At 42.1% G+C, this 20,057-nt stretch overlaps 1 protein-coding gene across 11 annotated transcripts in view; it reads left to right on the forward strand.

The window, feature by feature from the left end:
• LOC117956659 (receptor-type tyrosine-protein phosphatase U-like) overlaps positions 1-20,057 on the forward strand; it is a 203,807-nt gene that overhangs the window by 142,323 nt on the left and 41,427 nt on the right. For 5 of the 11 annotated variants that reach the window (XM_034891839.1, XM_034891841.1, XM_034891847.1 and 2 more), the window contains 6 exons: positions 1,114-1,393; positions 5,845-5,881; positions 13,254-13,392; positions 16,022-16,051; positions 16,479-16,639; positions 16,985-17,172. In XM_034891839.1, the coding sequence (XP_034747730.1) occupies positions 1,114-1,393; positions 5,845-5,881; positions 13,254-13,392; positions 16,022-16,051; positions 16,479-16,639; positions 16,985-17,172 (835 nt within the window). The remainder of the gene's footprint in view (positions 1-1,113; positions 1,394-5,844; positions 5,882-13,253; positions 13,393-16,021; positions 16,052-16,478; positions 16,640-16,984; positions 17,173-20,057) is intronic. The other 6 variants (XM_034891840.1, XM_034891842.1, XM_034891848.1 and 3 more) reach the window with 2 other exon arrangements.

Genomic DNA, 20,057 nt, shown 5'->3' on the forward strand with positions numbered 1-20,057 from the left:
GGTTTTTTGAAATATAGTTTGCATTTAACGTTTGGTGTCTTAGTAGTACATGTCTTAGTAGTTTACTGCTCTTGAATGTTTTATGTGAAGCACTTTGAGTTGCCTTTTAGCTGCAATGTGCTAAAATAAAGCTGCATGCCTTACAATACCTTACATATGACAGAAACATTCATATAGTAGATTTAGATGTACAGTGTATCGTAATTGACATAGATAATAAGACAGAATTTTTACAGTTATTTTTCCATTTTACAAAGCTTTTGGTATTTGTTCTGGTATTTTGCATCAAATTGAAGCACTGTACCATCTGTGATTTGTTTTTTTATTCTCTTAAGCTTCTTTTTTCTTTCTTAAAAGAATAATAATTGTAGTTGCTTCCATAAATACAAAGCATCATTTTGCACCCCCCTCCCTCCCACGCCCCCTTGTAGAAGAATGGGCACATTTGGCTGTCATTCCTGTCGTTAATTATCAGAGTGTACTTACCGAAATGTTGTGACACTGCTTAAAAAAAAACAAAAAAAAAGAAGTGATGGGGGAGAAACAGTCAGACAATCAGACGGAATGTACATAAAGCCTCAGGTTAGCCAAACTTATTTAAAGAGAAAACAAAGACACATGGTAAACTTGGCGCGTACTGTTAACATCCATCACAGTTTACAGTCTGGCTTCCTGTCATATAATGAACCATAGAGGTTGCTTTGTCACTGTATATTTGTATGACTGCATAATAGCTTGTTTAATTCCAATGGTCTTTTGCAGTGGTGGAATGTAACCGGTACATTGTGTGTACATTTACACAAGTACTGTACTTAAGTACAAGTTTGAGGTACTTGTACTTTACTTGAGTCTTTAATTTCCATGCCACTTTCTACTTCTACTCTGCTACATTACAGAGAGAAATATTCTACTTTTTGAGTACTTTTACTTTTTATACTTTAAGTACATTTTCCTGATGATGCTAAGATACTTGTCTTTAAGTAACATTTTCATTGCAGGACTTTTATTTGTAATAAAGTATTTATTACAGAGTGGTTTTAGTATTTTTACGTCAGTAAAGGATCTGAATACTTGCATCACTGGTCCTGTGTGCTCCACCCTGTCCTGCTGCAGTGCCTACCAGCTGGTGGTGGTGGAGGAGGATGCTTCCCGGCGGGTGAGGAGGAGGGAGCTGGGCTCCGTTGACTGTTTCCCTACACCAAACTCCCACGGGGAGGCGCAGGCCAAAGGGGCCCCGCATTACTACACAGCGGAGCTGGCTCCTAGCAGTCTGCCCGAGGCCACGCCCTTCACCGTGGGGGACAACCACACCTACAATGGCTACTGGAACAGCCCTTTAGACCCCACCAAAAACTACCTCATCTTCTTTCAGGCCACCAGCAACTTCAGAGGGGTAAGAACCATTAAGATGCCTGACAGGGCTCTTGTATCTGGCGCTCAGACACGCTGCTCTTATGTTCGAGCAACCTTCACAGTCAATTTAGATTTGTAATGAGGATGTCGGAAGGCTGTATGCTGGAGGCACTACAAGAAAGGAAGCAGTCCCCCTGCATAAACAAGGCTTTATTTGTTACCAAATGAGGTGATTTATGTTCTGCAATTTTAGGATGGCTTTGGGTTTGATTGTTTCCCACTGGTAAATCTTGTTAATGTTGCATTATTTCTCAATGAAAATTGTTCAAAAACACCACATGGGGCCAAATGACTCTTAATAGCTTTCCCAAGATAATTACAATGTGTATTCATGCAGTTTTTGTCCAGTTGTCAGATTCCCTCACAGTCAGGCTCTTTGAAAATCTTTTTGTCGGTGGAGAAAAATCCAGCACTACCTCCCAGGCTTAAAACGATCTGAAAAGAACTCTTGGGCAATAGGATACGTAATTGAAGCATGAATAAGAAATGTGCTGGCCAGTGTGCACAGCACAGGGCCCCAGGAAGCACACCAGCTTTTGAAGCCAATTTGACATAGCGGCCAAACAGTGAAATTACAACTTCTGTGTCCGTGACTTGATGCAATGGGACCCAAAAAGACTTTATCCTACAGATTTACATGGGGAAAAAAAAGACATCTGTAAATCAGTGGATACTTTTTTTGAGCATCACAACCCTGCAAAATGACTCCCCCACTATCAGAATTTGATCCATTCGGTCCGATACCATTTGGGACGCCTAGAAGAGCCACACAATTATACCATTTAATCCCCATTCAAGTTAACGGAGCGTTAAACTGGAAGCAGCCGCTCGGCCGGCTGAGGTTTTTAGCGTGCCTGCTCTATGAGCCTCCATAATGTGAAAGCAGCAGCGATCATTCGGGTACTTTTATACAAAAAGTTTAAAGGTCCAACATGTAATATATTTACTGTAATAAATCCAAAAATGACCCCAAAGCCAGTACACTACAACTGAAACGTTAGAACAGTCATGAAGGCAGCAAACAAGCTGGCGTGACCAGAGATGTAACAAACCCCGCGTGAATATTGGAGATGTATTTGAAAGATGGCGACAGCTCAGACCCCAAAAGAACGCAGAGTTGGGTACTTTCCTCATGAACAGGTAGCTTAGCATTAGCTTCAGGCTAGTTTATCACAATTACTAGGGACGGGCATTTTTCACATTGAATGTTATAGCTATAGTACCTGAGTTGTTTACTTACTCGCAAAAGCAATTGAGCCAGTAAAGTGATCCCGATTGTTCCTGGCAAATGCCACGAGATAAGCCAAGAGATGAGGGCTGTTAGTGATTCTTGCCGTAATTGTAAGTCAATAAAGTGTGTTTTTCAGTTGGGTGGAAAAGGACTTTTTTGCAGTTCCTACTGTAATTCTAAGACAAAAAGTGTGTGTCTGTCAGTTGGGTACAGAGCTCCGCGTGAGCATGGGATTTTATGACTGTCAATAAATCCAAAATGTAATGTTAGCTACTCCGCTGTGCTGTGAAGTATAATGTCTGGCTATGTGAGAAAAACATCTAGCAACATTGTTCTGGATGTCTCATCCTGGCAACCTCCGTGAACTTCGAGTCTGGGGACGAGGGGTGGGGGAGACGACTCTCTCCAGTATTTTGAATTTAGACTGCAGTAACTATTTTAAACACTAGCTGTAAGTATTCCATATTGCACCTTAAACTTTTTTGGCTTAATGCGCTATTGAGCAATTTTCATACGCATGAACAGGGCTCCGGCTGAAACGCTGTATACAGATTTGATCATACCTACATCTGTGGTACAGAATCATAAGGCCCGTATGGAGCGCATGTGCGTCTGCTTGGCTGCAGTTTTTAATCGAGATATCAGTATTTGAATCTTAAGCAGATGCAGCAAATGTCCTCTGGGTGCTGCAAGCTGGGCTTCCAGATCCAGGGAAGAGCCCAGTCGACACTGCATCTGACTGAAATCTGAAATCAGCGGGTAACTTTACCCATCATGGACCACCATTTGTGACAATTCTCCCTTTAGACCAAATTAAAAGCTCTGTTGACACAGAAGCTCTGAGTTAACACAACAAACTGAACATTATATTTCATGTTGATAATTGTCTGTTTTGTCCTGCAAACATTGTCAGCTCCAATCTGTTTTCTAATCTACTGTGGGCGAGAGATGGGCTGCCTACGGGGATAAATAATATTATTTTGACAATTACCCTGTATAAATGAGATGAACGAGGCTTACTATGGGCCGCCATTGAATTGAAGTAAAGTAATTGCTTTGGCAGATAGGCCTTCAGTGGGGCTTGAAAGAAGCGTGGTTAGGGCTGCCAGTTTCTTTTGAAACACACAAGCAGAGAAGAACACAAGCTATTCTGAGTACATTTTCTCCCCATCATGTCTGTAAGAGTTAATATCTAGACTAAAAAGGAAAATAACAGCGTGTTGATATTTCATTTTCAACCCTCTGTTGCAATTACCATTACTCATCACCTGGGATTAGCTGTTGCTCATTCCAGTGTTTCACCTACTGAAAATACTGACCTGTATTGGGTTAATTTGGGTTCTGATCTGTTTTTGATCCTGCTCAGGATTGGCAAAATACCCAGATTTGTTAAGCTAACAGATCTAAAATTGCATCTTTTATCTGTCTTTTTGTCTCAAATAGTGTAGACAAAAACATCCGGTTGCAGGCCTTTCTTTTTTAGATGGTGCAGCTTTATCAGCTATACCAATCAAACAACCAATCATGTATTAATGACCACACAGCTGAGGTCGGTGAGATTTGCTTAACAGCCACCAAACGTTTATTGTGTGTCTAGGTCCCTTGCTAAAACATCCAAATGTTATTTGAAAGGTGCTTTCTACAAGTCAGTGTCTGGACTCAATGTTTTGCTCGTAGTGACAAACCCACAGAGAATTATCACCGGACTCGGCAGTTCCAGCCAGCTCTACGAAGCAGTTGGGTTCAGTCTAACTGCTCTTATCAACCCCAATTCCAGCCGCAGGCAGCTGTTTTTCAGAGAAAAAAGCTCTGTTAGACTCACTGCACTGTAGCTGCTCTGCACAAAATAGCAGAAAGTTGGCTACAACGTAGCTGTGAACACTACTTAGCATGTATCAGGTGGAGAGACAGATTTGTATCTGAGGAGTTGGTGGAGACCAAAAACAGAGCTAGGAGAATGAATACGGACTGTTTCCAGGTGGACAGACACGCCTGCAAATGAATGTAATTGTTGGTTTGTATCAGCTGAATGTGTAAATAGCCAACAGATTGCCTACATGCTGTGTTCCACACAGCTTGTCAAAATAAATCAATTGTTTTGCTTTGAATCTTGCTTTAAACTCTTATGCACATCATATTGATAATTCAGGATAATCACCTCACTTTTTCCTAATAAGGGACAGCTGAGAGTGAAAAATAAGGTGTGCAGGGTTTGTAAGCTCTTAAGCCAGCTTCAATGTGCTTGATACATCATTACATAAGTTATTATTTTCTCAAATTGGTTGTGTTTATCTACGTAAAGACAACAAAACGTTAATACATATCTCAACTAAATATTTGATTTTTGTGATGTGTAACTTTAACTATTCACTTACAAAAGTTGAAAGCTAAACCTCAGTGGATTTTGTGAGGGATTAGAAAGGATTCAGATTTGATAATCAGTTCCAAAGGAATCAAATTTGATAAACTGCTATCCAATTCCATCCCCAAGGATTGGGATTCTTCCATACATTCCTTTTCTTCCAAACCACATTGGAGGCTTAGTTGCATTAAACCACTGTTTGAAGAGCACCGGTGTCGGTTCCAGAAGGCCAAAAGCCCACCTTGACAAAGGACAGGAGGACTCATAACATACTACCTGCCGCTGCTTTAATAACCCCTGCGTGGGTGTAAATATGACTTATCGGTCTGATGTGAGAGATGAGAGGAGATGAGAATCCACTTAAACCAGATTTCCAATTAAAAAAGAATAATTCGGAAACCGTTTTAGGTGAAAGGTTTTCAACTCCAATCTCAGAGCACAGATTAGCATAATTGCCCATAAAGGCTGATTTAACTTCCTTAAATCTTAATTTGGTAACATGCCCCTCTATCTCTGGGATAGAGGTGGGTGTTTTTTTAAGGGAAGATGGAGCCAGTCAGTGGACCCGGGGTGACAGACCTCACATGGCGGAGGGTAGCACAGGTCTCTCATATCACAAGGAGATGTCATCTGCTTGGAAAAATTCAATTATTTCCTCCAAATAGCAAAGGTCTGGGTGACATTGCTACACACAGCTGGGTTGCAGCTTTCAGACAAGGTTGAAGCAGACTGACTCATAATTACGTAATCACTGTCGTTGTTTTTTGTTCCTCCTAATGATTGGATATTCATGGTACCGAGACAGTTGAATAAACTCAGCCTTTTCTTTTACTCCCAGGAGACCAGGATAAACTGCATCCGGATTGCTCGCAAAGGTAACTCTTTATTTCTTTTTTCAATTTTCAAGATGCTTCATGAATGTTTTCACATCAGTAAATCATTACCCCATGAATTATGATTCATATGAAAAGTATATCTTACACATGGCAATCATGAAGGCTATCTGCTGGCCACTTGTGCTTCTTCTACATTGTAAGCTACTAGGGATGTTAATGATTAACAGTTTCTCTGACAATAACAGTTTTTGACTGAGTAATACTATCAGTTAAACAGTTAAAAACAATATTATTAAAAACCAAAATGTGCGATCTTTTCGTACGGGTAAACTGGAACAGATGCGTCTTGTTCCCGATTCCAGATTTTCAGGGGCTTCAAACGATGACTGACAACTTTGAGTGTCTTTTGTTCTTCGTGTTGAGATCATTTTTGGCTTGCGCCCCCTCGCACCGGGGATACTCCGAGCATAAAGAATAAACCTTAGCAAAGAGGAGCTCCGGTCAGGCATTATCGAAATCAACCAATATGGCTGCAGCCGATGTGGACCTCTCTGTTCACGGCAAAAAAGGGGTGTCGAAAAAAAAAAGATAAAAACCCTAAATCTGAGGGAAAAGGTACTCAAAACAAGTGAAATTATCTGTTCATTGAACAAGGTAATTGCACTTGACAAGCTTGCTTGATTTAAGATTATAGTGTAAATTTGAACACTTTAAATAAGAAATTCACTCTGAAAACAAGATAAATCATCTATTAATTGTAAAGTTTTTTATATTGGTAAAAACCAAATCATTTGCAGTGGTGAAGTACTATTTTCAAATTCGGATGGCACTTGCTCACTGGAACGTGACGGATTCTGTAGTCCATTTACATTTGTCCGTCACGTTTTTTTGCTCTGATTGGTTATAGGTCCATCCAAGCGTGTCCAGACGATGGACATTGAAATTGAAAATAAACTGAGAGGCTCCAGACTAACTCTCATTTGTGATTTGGGTCTGGTGATGTCAGGCTAGTAATAGCACAAATAACAAAAACGTCAGCCCTGACCAGCTCCCATCCTATGGCTATATGGATAGTAGTCCCAGGAGTTTGCTGAATTTGTTCAAGAAGACTAAGGAAAGAAATGCTGAGAGATTTACAGAAGCTATTGGAACTGTGGCTAGCTAGCCCAGTGGTTTCTGATATTATGGTATTATTATTATTATTATGGATGGCGTTTTTCAGCAATAGCTATTCAGTGTATTTGCATTTTTGCTTTCCTTTCTCGTGCAGGCCTAAAGCGTGATTTAAGGTTCTGCGTTTAATCTGTGCCGTGATAACGTATGTGGAGACACAGAACCTACACCGTAGCCTGACGTGCACCCCTTGAAAAATGTAACTACACATAACTCGGCCGTGGCTTCGTAGCGTTGCATTTCCCCCTACTCGTTTCCGGGTACTCCTTCTTCATAAACAACATTAAATCAAGGAGAAGGTTACCTTTTCCTGCTACAGAACTTTGTTTCTCTCCCTATGACTCTAGACTTGGTACTGCGAAGTTAACACACACATGTCGGCCCTGCCATTTTCTTAAAGAAATTGAAGCACACACCAACGCACAAGTGTAAAGAATCAGCAGAACCATACACACACTGGAGGGGTGATACATGTTGATGTGCTGTGGAAGACGACGTTCGATCATGACTTCATTAACAATGTCTCGGAGGAAATTGTTGAACGTTTTCTTGAGTCGTCTTTATTAATGGAATGGGATCGCAGGGCTGCTGCTGACAGCTTTACAACCGGGTTCCTGGGGCAAAAACATCAGCACTCAGACAGAGTGAAGCCTTTTATTTAAAGTACTTCCTTTGAGGGGGGCACTGAGTGTGAGCTCTACAGGTATCATCTTAACTCAGTTCTAATTGTACGATGTGTTTTGCAGAGCTACTTTTTGGTTTCAATCCATCCTGCTGTCTTTGCAGTGACATGGATTGGAAGATTGTCATGGATCCTTACCATTGAACAAGCTAGTTAAAAATAATGAGGTGATGTGGGGGCCTGATTAACGTCTGTCTGCTCACGTGGTTGCCACATGGACTCCTTAGTTAAACCAAGTTGCATCCCCATGTCTTAGCAATTAAGCTGCTGAAGTAAATGTTATCATTACCTATTGTGACAAGGGAGTTAAAATAAGAAGCAGGTTACATAAAGTCATATTCTGAAAATGTAACCCCATTAGTAGCAGCACCAGGGAGACACAGATTGTCTTTTCCTGGCATAATGTTAAATAAGTTAATTTTGTGATCATGGGTGGTCATAAGCACTGTGCGACGTTTTTGCGGCTCCATTGGTTTGAGCTATGTGGGCCAGGGTGTGTGATGTGAATTTCCAGAAACACCATGTTGTGGTATGATAACACTAACACCTAATTAAATTGGGGTTTAGGGAAAGCTTAGATAACATCAGGTCATTCAAAGGTCCGGATCGGGGACAAGAACATTTGGCCAGTCTCAAACAACCTAGCCTTTATCCTTGACAGTTCACTTCCGGGATTTCCAGGTAATTCTGCCGGATACATGTATTCTCAGTTTCCCTCCGCTTTCTTTGTGTTGGAATTTTAAACTCCGGTGGATTTCTGAGGACTATGGTTAACTGTTCCTCAGATCTCTGCAGGGTAAATCCAGTCTCCTTTTGAAGGTTGGTGCGCTTTTGCATACTTCCCAAAGAGAGAGCTAGGCTAGACTAGGCTTCAGCATCTGTGTTTATGACGCCTGCAGTACCTTTGTTCACTTTAAAGGTTCAGCTAGATCCAGCAGGAGCTGAAATACTCCTTCAGGAAGACAGGAACTTCAGAGAGTTGGGATGGCACTGCACAATAACACATCATGGTTATACTGGACTGCATGCCTAATTGTCTCCTCAAATGAGTGTTCATTAAATGCTCCTGTGTAATTGGTCAAGATCTCCCAAACCGTCTTCAATTATGTTAAATGAGTTGTACTCTTCCTTAGTTGTATTTTGTCTTTTTCCAGGCTAATATATAGCTGAAAATAACTGTTGTGGGATATTTTTACAGTTCCAGTGGTTAAACTATGTGGTCCAGGGTGCATGTCAGAGACTTGTACAGTTCTCCTGGCTCAGGCTGCTGCTTAGGGGACTTGACAGGGACTTAGTGTTGTTTTGGGGTGCTGCCGGGAGGAAGCCCTCGTGCCAACCTTCCCTCACCAGAGACACAGGAGGAAAGGTGAAAGCAAACATGCATCCGTGTTCTCTCTGTCTCTCTCTGTTCCTCTTGACTCACTGACACGAACATTCTGGCAAACCTCTCTCTGGCTTGGATTGCTTTGAAATCCAGAATGCAGTAACGTATCCTTTTTTTTTTTTGCTCTCCCTGAGAGAGGAAGCGACCAGGAGTGTTTGCTTGAGAGACGGACACAGATGGAAGGCTCTCTGTTCAAACAATTGGGGAGAGGAAGGGAATAAATTCCTCCCCCTTTCCTCCATACTGAATTATGTCTGAAGTTTGTAGTGCTCTCGGAAAAGGTGGCAGTTAAATTGGATTCCTCTTGCTGAATTCTCTCTTATCTAAGTGCGATGACATCAAAGCACCTTGCCCTCCTATTCTCTGCCGGTGTGCCGCATAAGTGGAGGAGATGGGTTGCAGGTGTATTTATTGAGGCGTTTCTTACTGTAGCATATACAACGGTGGCAGGCAGACCCAGAGGACACGCTGATGTTACTCCAGTTCACTTAGGGGTGCTACAGAGGTCTTGTTATGACCGCTCCTGGTTGCTTTTCATTTCCTCTCAGCGGCGTCCAAGACACACAGATGCTGCCAGCTGTGTGCTCCGGAGCACCTGGCAAAGCTACCGCAGTGGTGGGCGAGTGCTCTTTTTCTCCACACCACCAGGACGCTTTGCTTTGTTTTTTGTCCTCGGGTGAAATGTGGGCAACATTAGCTGACACTAAAGAACAGTGAGAACATGTTCATTACAAATCAAATCGTCTTGAAAGGTTTGCCATTCTGCGATGAAAGGATACTTTTATTCATGTCAGCTGATGCGGTAGAAAAGCCGAAAAATTTACATTTAGCCTTAGGAGAACTTGAAAATTTAGCTTAAAATTAGTTTGACAGCTGAATGAATTGGCCCAGACCTCTTATTTAAAACCAGCTTAGTGGGTTTTGAAATAGAAAAATGTGACAAAATATAGTTATTTTCTGTCATTTTTCTATTATGCAAAGGATCCCAACAGCGATCAACCTTTTTGTTAAAGGGTAAGATCCTTTTTGTTTGACATGAAACTGAAAAATCACTGTTGCCAAACCAACCAGACTCCATCAAAACGTAATTTTGTCATCATAAATCACACTTCATTCAAAGCCGATAGCATCAAAATCAGTCTTGGTTTTCCTTTTCACAGTTGCTGACAATCACCCCTCTGGTTTTGTTCAGATAAACCCTCAATTCATCCATTCACATGTGAAAATGCTCTTAGCTCATCAAAAATGTCTTCCTCTGGAGGATCCTTTTCATAATGTTTTCAGACACTGAGAATAATAATCTGAGCCTGTCGTTGACAAAAAGCCAATGTCATGACAAAACGTAAGCGATTGGTTTTGGCAGATCCAAGGTGGCTCTGGGCAGATCCAATAGTTTAGTTTAAAAGTTAGAGTACCCGTCGTCAAGGAAGTTAACGCTTGTCAATGGAGAGTGGCCGGACACTCTATACAGATGAAATGCACGAGAGTCTGGTAGCACCAGGCTACACTTAAACACAGATGGGAAAAGAGGGTCTATGTTGGAAATGACAAAATCACCCTTTAAGATCATTCCTGGCTGCTTTTTATTGCCTGAAGAGGTAAAATCTCTAACATTTGCAGTCTGAAGACCAAGGCATTTCTGCTTACAAAGAATCATTTGTGCTGTGTAATATTTTCCCTGTGAATTTCTTTGCAGGACTACTGCGCCATTTTTTGTTACAGTGTGCAGTGGAATTCATCGTGATTGTGAAATGATTGCCATTTTCTAAACATGGCTCTAAAAAGCTGAATGACTCACGCAGCATGATTTGTGTGATTATGGCAGCTCTGTCAGGCTCTATTGTCTGCCCCGAGCTATAGTCCCCACCAATCCACGGCTTATCAAGCCAAACTCCGCATCCTGCCTCACTGTAAAGGCTTTTCTTTTCTCTCTTCACGAGAGACAGACAAAAGCCAATACCTCCTCTGCAAAGCAGCATTGTTTAAATACAGAGCTGCTGTCCAATTCAGTTGAGCTGTCAGTCTTGATACGACATGCCTGGGCCTCTCACATGCTTCCATCTCTCTGATTCCTCACCTTATTTGTTTTCTCATCAGTGCGGTGGCTCGGTAATGAAAAGCACACTGCCAGAAGTGTATTTATACTCCTACGATTCATTCGTACTTAATAGCAATTTCTCACCTTTGGATGGAACACAATGGGGAGTCCAGATGAGTCATAGAGAGAGAGATTTCATGCTCTTGGCTAGCTGTGATGGGAATGCACTGAGACTGTGACATATGGGTAGGAGGGAAATAGCTTCCTGAATGAGAGCATGTATCACTTCAGTAAGATAGCCAGAGTGTCGTCTCTCACCAGCCACACATGTTCAGCTCCCCTGCTGACATCAGTGTACTGATATAGTGTTTGAGCCCTCTCTGATAATGTCTAATAATAAGCAGTACATTAGATGGCCGACTAATGTCGTCCCTGTGAAACCTGCAGCTGGATCTGTGGAGCCCTCTAACACGCTTCATTCCCTCCCTGGTGGGTTTGGAATCTGCCTGTGTGTAGTGTATGGATGTGTGTAGGTGTTCCAGTGTTAGAATGCAAAGGTAACTCAATCCAAAGTCCAAACAAACCAAGTAGCCTTAAGGAGGGAGAGAGGAAGAGTGACAGCCTTGGCACTTTTATTTATGGATATATGGACATGTTATCAATCATCAGTCCTTATTAGCCAATCCCCTGATCCCAGCAACCAAAGGTACTTAATAGATCTTGAGGCCTAGTAGCCGTCAGACTTTCGTTAGCATCATCTAGCTATATGGATGCTACTAACTCAACATTGCAGTGCACTGCTGTACCATCATAACAAAGATTAAACAGTCCAATTATTAATATATGCCAATATACATGTTTTGTACATTCTGTGGAGGGAGACACACTGTGTAGCTCAAAGGGTCTGGCCCCCTTGGGGCCTCATTACAGAAATGTGTCTTAACTACTTGTTCTATCTTAATTTAAGTTACAAAAATATATCTTCCTTTTCATAGAAGCAGTTACTAAACTCATGGCAGTGTCCGATCTCATTTTAAACCTCCCATTTTATCTTTACTCAAGAAATCTTAACTATAAGTGTAAATTAGATTCTTCAATCAGCACTCGCCCTGTCATGCCTGTGTCTATGATTACAATGTAGACAAGCCATAATATCAACAGCTCTCTGGCTAGCTTGCTGTCATGGACAAAAACAATACAGCAGAATACATTTTACACACTAGGAGTCAGAGGCAGAGAACGTTTTTGTGTCAATTATTGACCCAAAACAAGTTTTCTTGGGAGTCAGTATAGCCCCAATGGTACATGGTCCGGGAAATGTAAAGCATCATCATATGGTTTGAGTAGACTTTTAAATCGTTATATGTCGTTTTTAATGTTCTTCTCCGTCTTTTTTGTCATTGCCATACAGTCCTAACCACAGTTTGGCCATTTATTTTGAATTTAGGACAGGGTTTCTGACTTCTAAAATCCCTTAATTAGGACTGTTCTGTAAAAAGCTAATTTCCTATTATAAGATATGTTTTTTTCCTAAATGCGTGTTTCTGTAAAGCCATCCTAAACTGAAGATAGGATTTCAAATTTAGGAAGTATGCCAAGGCTTTAAGATTTCCATTTCTCAGAGTTCTGTCTCCACCCCAACACGCAACGGAAATGAATGAAATTACTATTAGAAAGTAGTTCCAATGGAAACTCTTCATAGTGAGATTAGGAAATTATCCAGGTTAAACAGGACACTGACAATTGGGTTTAAATCACCATAATCTCATGTAAACATCAATGGAAAAATCCCAACACAAACATCCCAAAACCTAGCAAAACAATTTGCATTGCTAGATAGAGAACGCCATGGGACTTGCTGTTTAGGCTGTCTATGGTAAAACTTTTCTTGTTTTGTGCCATAAAGTATTGAAGAAAGCAAACCTACAGGCTCGAAACAAGCAGAAGCCGCCAATCCTCTCCGCGACAGTTTTGTTTGTTCGATCGTCATAATGCTAAAATGATTCACTGACATTGAACCAATACATGTAGCATCTTGTTTTTGCGAATAAAACTGTATAGCCATTAACACTGGCTGTGTGTGTGAGCTATAGACAAGTCTTCCTCCCTATCACCTCTCTGTTCCACTGTGCAGCTGCCTGTAAGGACTCCAAGCGAGCTCTGGAGGTATCCCAGCATGCCGAGGACATGGGTCTGATCCTCGGGGCCTGCGCAGGAGGCCTGGTGGTCCTAATTCTGCTTCTCGGGGCCATCGTCATCATCGTCAAGAAGGGGTGAGTGGCTGTGGAAACGTTTGTGTGTCGGCTGGCCAGATGATGCGAGATGGGTCGGACCTTTTCAGACATTTCCGGTCTGAAGTCGTATTGTTCCTGCGTAGCCTATCCAAAGGAGTCCATTTATCTTTCTCCCACTTGGCAGCTAGGGTCTATTGAAGAGCGCATTTGGCAATGTGAGTGAATTACAACCAGAGTTAGTGGAATGGTAGAGCATTAATCCTAAACTCTGCCACCGCTGCTTCAGCCAAGCTTTTCTTTCATCTCATCTTTTAATTTCAAGGTCTGCGTGTTGGCTGAGCACATTCAAATACACAGCCCGCTCACACTGGAATCGCTGGCTGCCTTCCACCTGCAAATTACCTCTGTCGTCGATCACACCTGCAGTGTATTCTTCTTCCTTCGCTCGCCGGGCAATAGTGGAACACTCATCTGAGTGTGAAATATTTCATCAAGGGGCATGTTATTCCATTGCCCACTCAATTACATGACGCGAGCAGCTGTGAGGTGCCAGTGAATGGGCTAGTAATTGGTTAGGAAGGTTGTTTTTTCCTCTTTTTTTTGGAAAGGGGAACATCTCTGCCCTCAGGAGTATAGGGAGAGTGAATAGGATGTCTGGACGAAGGCAGTGACTGATTCTGTGGAATAAGAACTAGACATCCAAATGGGGGAAACAAGGGCAGACAGGTTCATATTTAGCCACCAGGTACTTTCACTCAAATACAGTTAGAATGTATATTTAGGTACGTGTTTGGTTCTGTAATCATTTGGAAAACTGGAGATCACCTGCAGCATAATTCAGTAGAGTGCTGCTCAAATGCAGGCAATGGGAAATAAGAAATAAAAAAGGCCGTGCTAAACAGCAAAACTCAGCTCTGGAACAATGTTATCACTTTCTGCAAGTAGAAGATTTTTGGAGATTTGCCCGGAAATCAGGCAAATCTGCCAGCTCAGTTTCAGTTGTTCTGGCATATACGTCTGTCCCCCCTCACGTTCAAACAGATTTCCAGCCGACCAGAACCCGGGCAGGCCATTCTCAACCGTTTCTCTCACAGGCGGGCGGGATTAGGACAGTGACAGAATTCAGATTAAACTAGGAGGTGTTAAACAAATAAGAATTAAGATTTGTCTGCTACATTGTCTTTTTCTGTTCCAAAATGTTTTCAGAAACACATTTTAGTGTACTATTACTGTTTCCTGCTTCAAAACGGACCAGGCACCGCTCAGAGCTACGTTGTTTTGTTCCTCTGATTGGCTGTAGGTCTGTTCAGTTGCGTCCACTTGCATCTCGGTCTGTGCCATTAACACCGCCTGGAAATCAAAAATGAACTAAGAGGTCTTACATATCAACCTCAAACTTTGTACATTTGTACAAGTGAGGGAACCGGAAAATATTAAATTGTAATACTTTTATGATTCGATTTTGTTTGGTTATTATGTCATGCATAAATAAATGCATAATAACAAATATATATCCCCATCCCAAACAGGCTTATAATACATCATTATTCATAAAAAGAGAGCAAAAACCAGAGGAACATGAATAACAAATAATGCTAATGAAATAAACCTCCCATGCTTTGAAAAGCAAAGGCCAACTCATACTAACCATTCCATTCTGTCATCTTCAGTGCATCAAGACATACAGTATGTGGATATTGAACAGACTATTTAAAATAAATATTCTTAACTTATCATAACAAGGACTATACAGAAGAAAATGTGATTTATTCGCAACTTCTCCTGGACGTTTTGAAATCTGCCAACCTCAGGGGACAAGGGAGTGAGTCCTGTTTATCATTTAGATTCAAGACCTTAATAAGTGAACTACTCTGGATCTGTGCGTATTTATTTCTTCAATGTGTTCTTCTTTAAACCATTAACCACAGTTCTGTGATGTTTAGCTACAAGAAGTTATTAGGAATTTAAACTGTAAAACTTAATTAAAAGTCCTGACTGCCGGAAGAGGTTAAGATATGACAATAGCATGTGACAAATGATGTCGTTCAAATATTTCACATACCAACACGGTGACTTTCACACCAGTTCCTAAACGATACTCTTTCCTGATACCAATTTTATAATAAGAAAAATAAATTCTAATATTATACATGTCTTTTTATTTATTTTTTTAGCCCCTACCTTGTCAGCCTGTCGCTGTGTAACGTAGAGTTCTTCCTGCGTGTCTTTACAATTTGCAACGTTAGACAGGCAATCACAAACCTTATTAGATCTTGGTAGAAGCATGCTGCATGCTTATTGGCTTACTGACGCGGATGAGATTTACTCCTTAGGTTACTCTGTACTTTAGAGGCAATTTGGTCAGTGCCTAAAGAAAACTTGAATTTGGTAGCCAGCCCTAGTGACAACATTAATAGATATAATCCAGATAAACCTCAGGAAATGTCGAGTTCCCATTGGTCCAGAGCTGAGTAAGATGTGCAGCAGGCTTCTTCTTCCTTCTTTAGGCTTTGATCCTGCTTCATGATTGCTTGCTTGGAACATTCCAACGCACTGAGCATCTTCATTTATCTCTCTGATGCCCATCTTGATAAACCATAGTCACCTCTCCTTTTTTTTTCTCCTCACTCTCTGTCGCTCTCCTTTCCTCCTCCCTGGTGCTAATCAGAAGGGACTTCTATTCTTACCCTTACTACCCGTAAGTTACTCCTTTCTCCATCTTCCACCCTGACACCATCTTCCCCTTGCTTTCCCTTCGTAGTCCCAGGACGTGAGTGGAAATGAGCATTGCTATTTCCACCCCACCCTCCAGTATAGAAACTCCCCCCCTTCCCTTCCTTCCACCTTCTCCTTTTGCCCACCACCTCCACCTCCACAACCACCCACCGCTACCCTTTTGCTATCACCGAATCGCACTTTCCACCCTCGTTCAAGTTCAATCTCGTAGCTCTTATATTTCCCCCTCAGTCCAATTTCTCATCTCCTCACCTGCCCTCCTTTCCTTTCTTCCTTATCTCTTTGCCTGTCTTTCTCTCATTCTGGCCCTTCTCTGCTGTCCTCTGTCTATTATTACTCCCTACCCTCTTTTTCTCTCTATCCTCCCGCCTCTCTCTGCCTTTTTACAGTAGGAAGAAGGTGGCCATAAACAAGGCAGCCATGTCCTACAGGCAGGAGAAGAGTCGGAAGCTGAGCTCATTAGACTGCAGCATGACAGAGCAGAGCACTCTCCAGCAGGATGAGAGGATGGCCCACTCCTTCATGGATGCCCACGGCTGCAACGCTCGAAGTAAGACAGCTAGGAACATATGGGTACTCTTGAAAAAGTGTCTGGAGAGATGCAGCCCCCTCCTCCCTGACCTTCAGCCATGTTTACTACCAAGCATGTATCCAATCTGTTCTGCCAGACCATAAGGTGCTCCCGACAGAGAGATTGCCTGCAAGTCTCTCGTCTGTTTGAGTATTCTGCAGTGCCAGTCAGCCTCTCACATCTCTGCAGAATCACTGACTTTTTTTCCCCTCATGAACTGCCCCCCACCACCTACACTTTTACACCCCAAGTTTACATTAATAAAAAAAGAACAGAGTGCAGAATGTCTGCGGCATGCCGTGATCTGTGTGTCCATGTTCCCAGATGAACAGCGTAGCTCCGTCAACGAGTCCAGCAGCTTACTGGGAGGCTCGCCCCACCGCCACTGTCGGAGGAAGAGCTCACCCTATCACACGGGTCAGCTGCACCCTGCTGTAAGGGTGGCCGACCTCCTGCAGCACATCAACCAGATGAAGACGGCCGAGGGATACGGCTTCAAACAAGAATACGAGGTAAGATGGAGGAAAAGAAAAGAAGGACATATGCTATAGTACCACTTGGGTGTACTTTTGGTCTCGGGCTGCTTTTTGCGGTGTAGTTCAAATTAAGGGAAATTGTGCCACAACTTGGGAAACTTCCTCCAAGATAGAACCGACATTCAAATTATAGCCCTATTTATCTTTCTTTTTTTGTAAAATTCTCATCACACACTCGACAGTCCTTTTAATTCCAGAGCTCGCCTCCTTATGTACACATGTTACACCAAAACAAGTTCCTCCCTGAGGCTATTTTGCAGCGGTACCCACCCATGATGATTGTAAATGGATTAAGGAAAGGCCAATAAACCAGAGCACGTTTTCCTCCTCTCCCAGAACGCTGTGTGGACTAGCCAGACCCTTCTCCGGAGCGCTGTGGAGGAAGGTCTGGCAATGCCAGGCTAAATCAACGTGATAACGCCATGTTATAAAACATGGCTGGCTCTATACAAGTTATGTGGTTTTTCCTCTTCGTGGTATGCCTCAACTCTACTCAACTCGCTCTTTTTTTTTGTTTTCCATTACCAAACATTCTGGTTAGCACTACACTTGACAAAGTGCAGAGGTTCCTCTGGTTGCGGATGAAAGAATTCAGCAAGTATTGCGTTGAAGATGAAGTCAACGCGAGGGGGAAGTATCCACAGTGGAAAACCTAATAGAGAAAAGTGCTAGTACTAAAAAAGTGAGTCGAGCTGAGCAGGGTCTTATCATGTAGTGGAAACACGGCATTAGTTACAACATAGAGTTAAAAGTTTAAATGTAATGTAATCTGTTGATGTGGTGGAACGGTTAGAAAGACGAAGAGTTTAATGATAGAAACGTTTTTCAATATTCCCTCTGGGAGCACGTTTCCTGTGACAGACGACATCACTTTATGTTAGACAATCGCATAAAATAAAGCCAACCCTCGAACTGTACAATCAGTGTAATGTGTTGTTCAGTTATTGTTACCTTCTGAAATTAGACAATGCAACACATTTTATTCTATGCAGCATCCACCAAAAAATGGGGATTGTTTCTGGCACCACTTGGTTACGAGAAATATCTGTTTAGGTGTTGACTTTTAGCCCGAGAAGTTTTCCACAGACTTTGGCTGCAGATCTCAGCCCCCATCCAACACCTTTGGGATGAACTGGAATGCCAACTGTGAGCCAGAACTGATCACCCGACATCAGTGTTGGACCTTACTAATGCTCTTGTGTCTGAATGGGAGCAAAACCCTGCAGCCAGGGAGCAACATCTGATTGAAAGCAGAGTGGAGGTTTTCAGAGCCTCTATTCAAATGGTTACTTCATCATTTGTATGTGTCGTTTGATAGGCAAGTGAAGTACGCTGTTGTTAGAAAAGACAATAATAGGAGAACCAGCGCTGGTACTCTCTTTCACATGAGAGACGTATTTATATGGAGACAAAGAATTAAAACGTTGGTTTAAACTGGTTTGTATTCCGAAGCTGCATCCGGTGCCTCCTAAAAGCCACGGGGCTGAAAGCTGTGAACGTAGACCAGCCTGTCTCCCGCTGGAACAGAAAAAGGAGTGGAAACACTAATACAGACAGAATCATTTAGATATTTTTTTGATTTGCAGTTAGTGTAGAGTGCCTAGCTCTGTGTTACTGGAGACACCTACTGTCTACTTTAAAAAGGCTTAAATGGAGTGTTTAATATTCATGAGCAGGCAGTGAAACACCGTTTTACTTCATCTGCATGACAGAATGCAGATATGCTCAACTTTGTGGTGCGGTGTGGACTAGTAAATGCTTTTGTAAAGTTCAGCTTTCTTTTGACTTTACTATCATGTCCTCCACATCAACGAGTGCTGATGAGTCTTTTTTTGCAGATCAACCTGGAGGAAGCAAGATGCACTTTTTTCCAATTCATTAAAATCCCTGAGGGGCCAACAAATTTCCCCCCCACCAAAATCAATATATGGGTCACTTTTTCACTCCTCAGTCTGGCTCCCCATCGCCTGGAGAAATAAACAAGATGAAGGGGATCAGCGTGCACACTGCTGTCAGACTTCATAACCCTTATTTCCCATAGGGTCTTTCTGGTGCCATTGATCAGACATGTTGCAAAGCATTGTGGGGGGTTGTGAATGAGTCAGGCCCTCGGTGTCTGTAGGATACTTTACGTGTTGTGCTTGGAAACCAACCAGTGAACAAACATATCGATAGAAGGCATCTCATGGGCCAGTAACGTTACAGAATATCATTTAAATGTAAAGTCCCCCTCCACTCAACATATTTCTTTTCTTATGTTTACGTCCCCTAAAGATTCGCAACGAGGCAAGTTGAAACTTAAAGCTTTTTTGTAGCTGGATATATCATTTGCTGGGTCTAAATATGAATGTGTATAACGTTTGTGACAATAATGCTTGCTACTGTTGCATTTCCAGTGATGAATCGGTGAAACGTTCTTCCGGGTTCGAATCCGATCTGCAGCCTTTTACTGCGTGTCATCCCCCCATCTCTCTCCCCCTTTCCTGTCTAGCCACTGTCACTAATAAAGGGAAACATCCCCCAAAAGAATAATCTCTAAAAAAAAAAAATCATACCGTATTCATTAAAACTTAATGTCATAGGGTAATGCTTAGTAGAAATGTGTACTCCAATGTTTAGGCCTAAAGTGTTGAGCGTGTCGAATTGAACTGATAAGCTTATAAAGAAGAAAGAAAGAAAGAAAGCTCCAGGAAGGTGAGCAGAATGTTGTTGAGGCTCCAAAAATACATTTCTGGACAAAGGCAGTTAAGCAGGACTAGATCAGACATTACCTGTACAGGATCCAGTGACAGATGTAGTCGCCTGATTAGCTTGCTTTGTGTGTCTCTGCCGGGGTCTCAGGTGGTCCCAATTTGGCCCTC

Source organism: Etheostoma cragini, chromosome 14 (assembly GCF_013103735.1).
Source record: "Etheostoma cragini isolate CJK2018 chromosome 14, CSU_Ecrag_1.0, whole genome shotgun sequence".
Taxonomy (NCBI): domain Eukaryota; kingdom Metazoa; phylum Chordata; class Actinopteri; order Perciformes; family Percidae; genus Etheostoma; species Etheostoma cragini.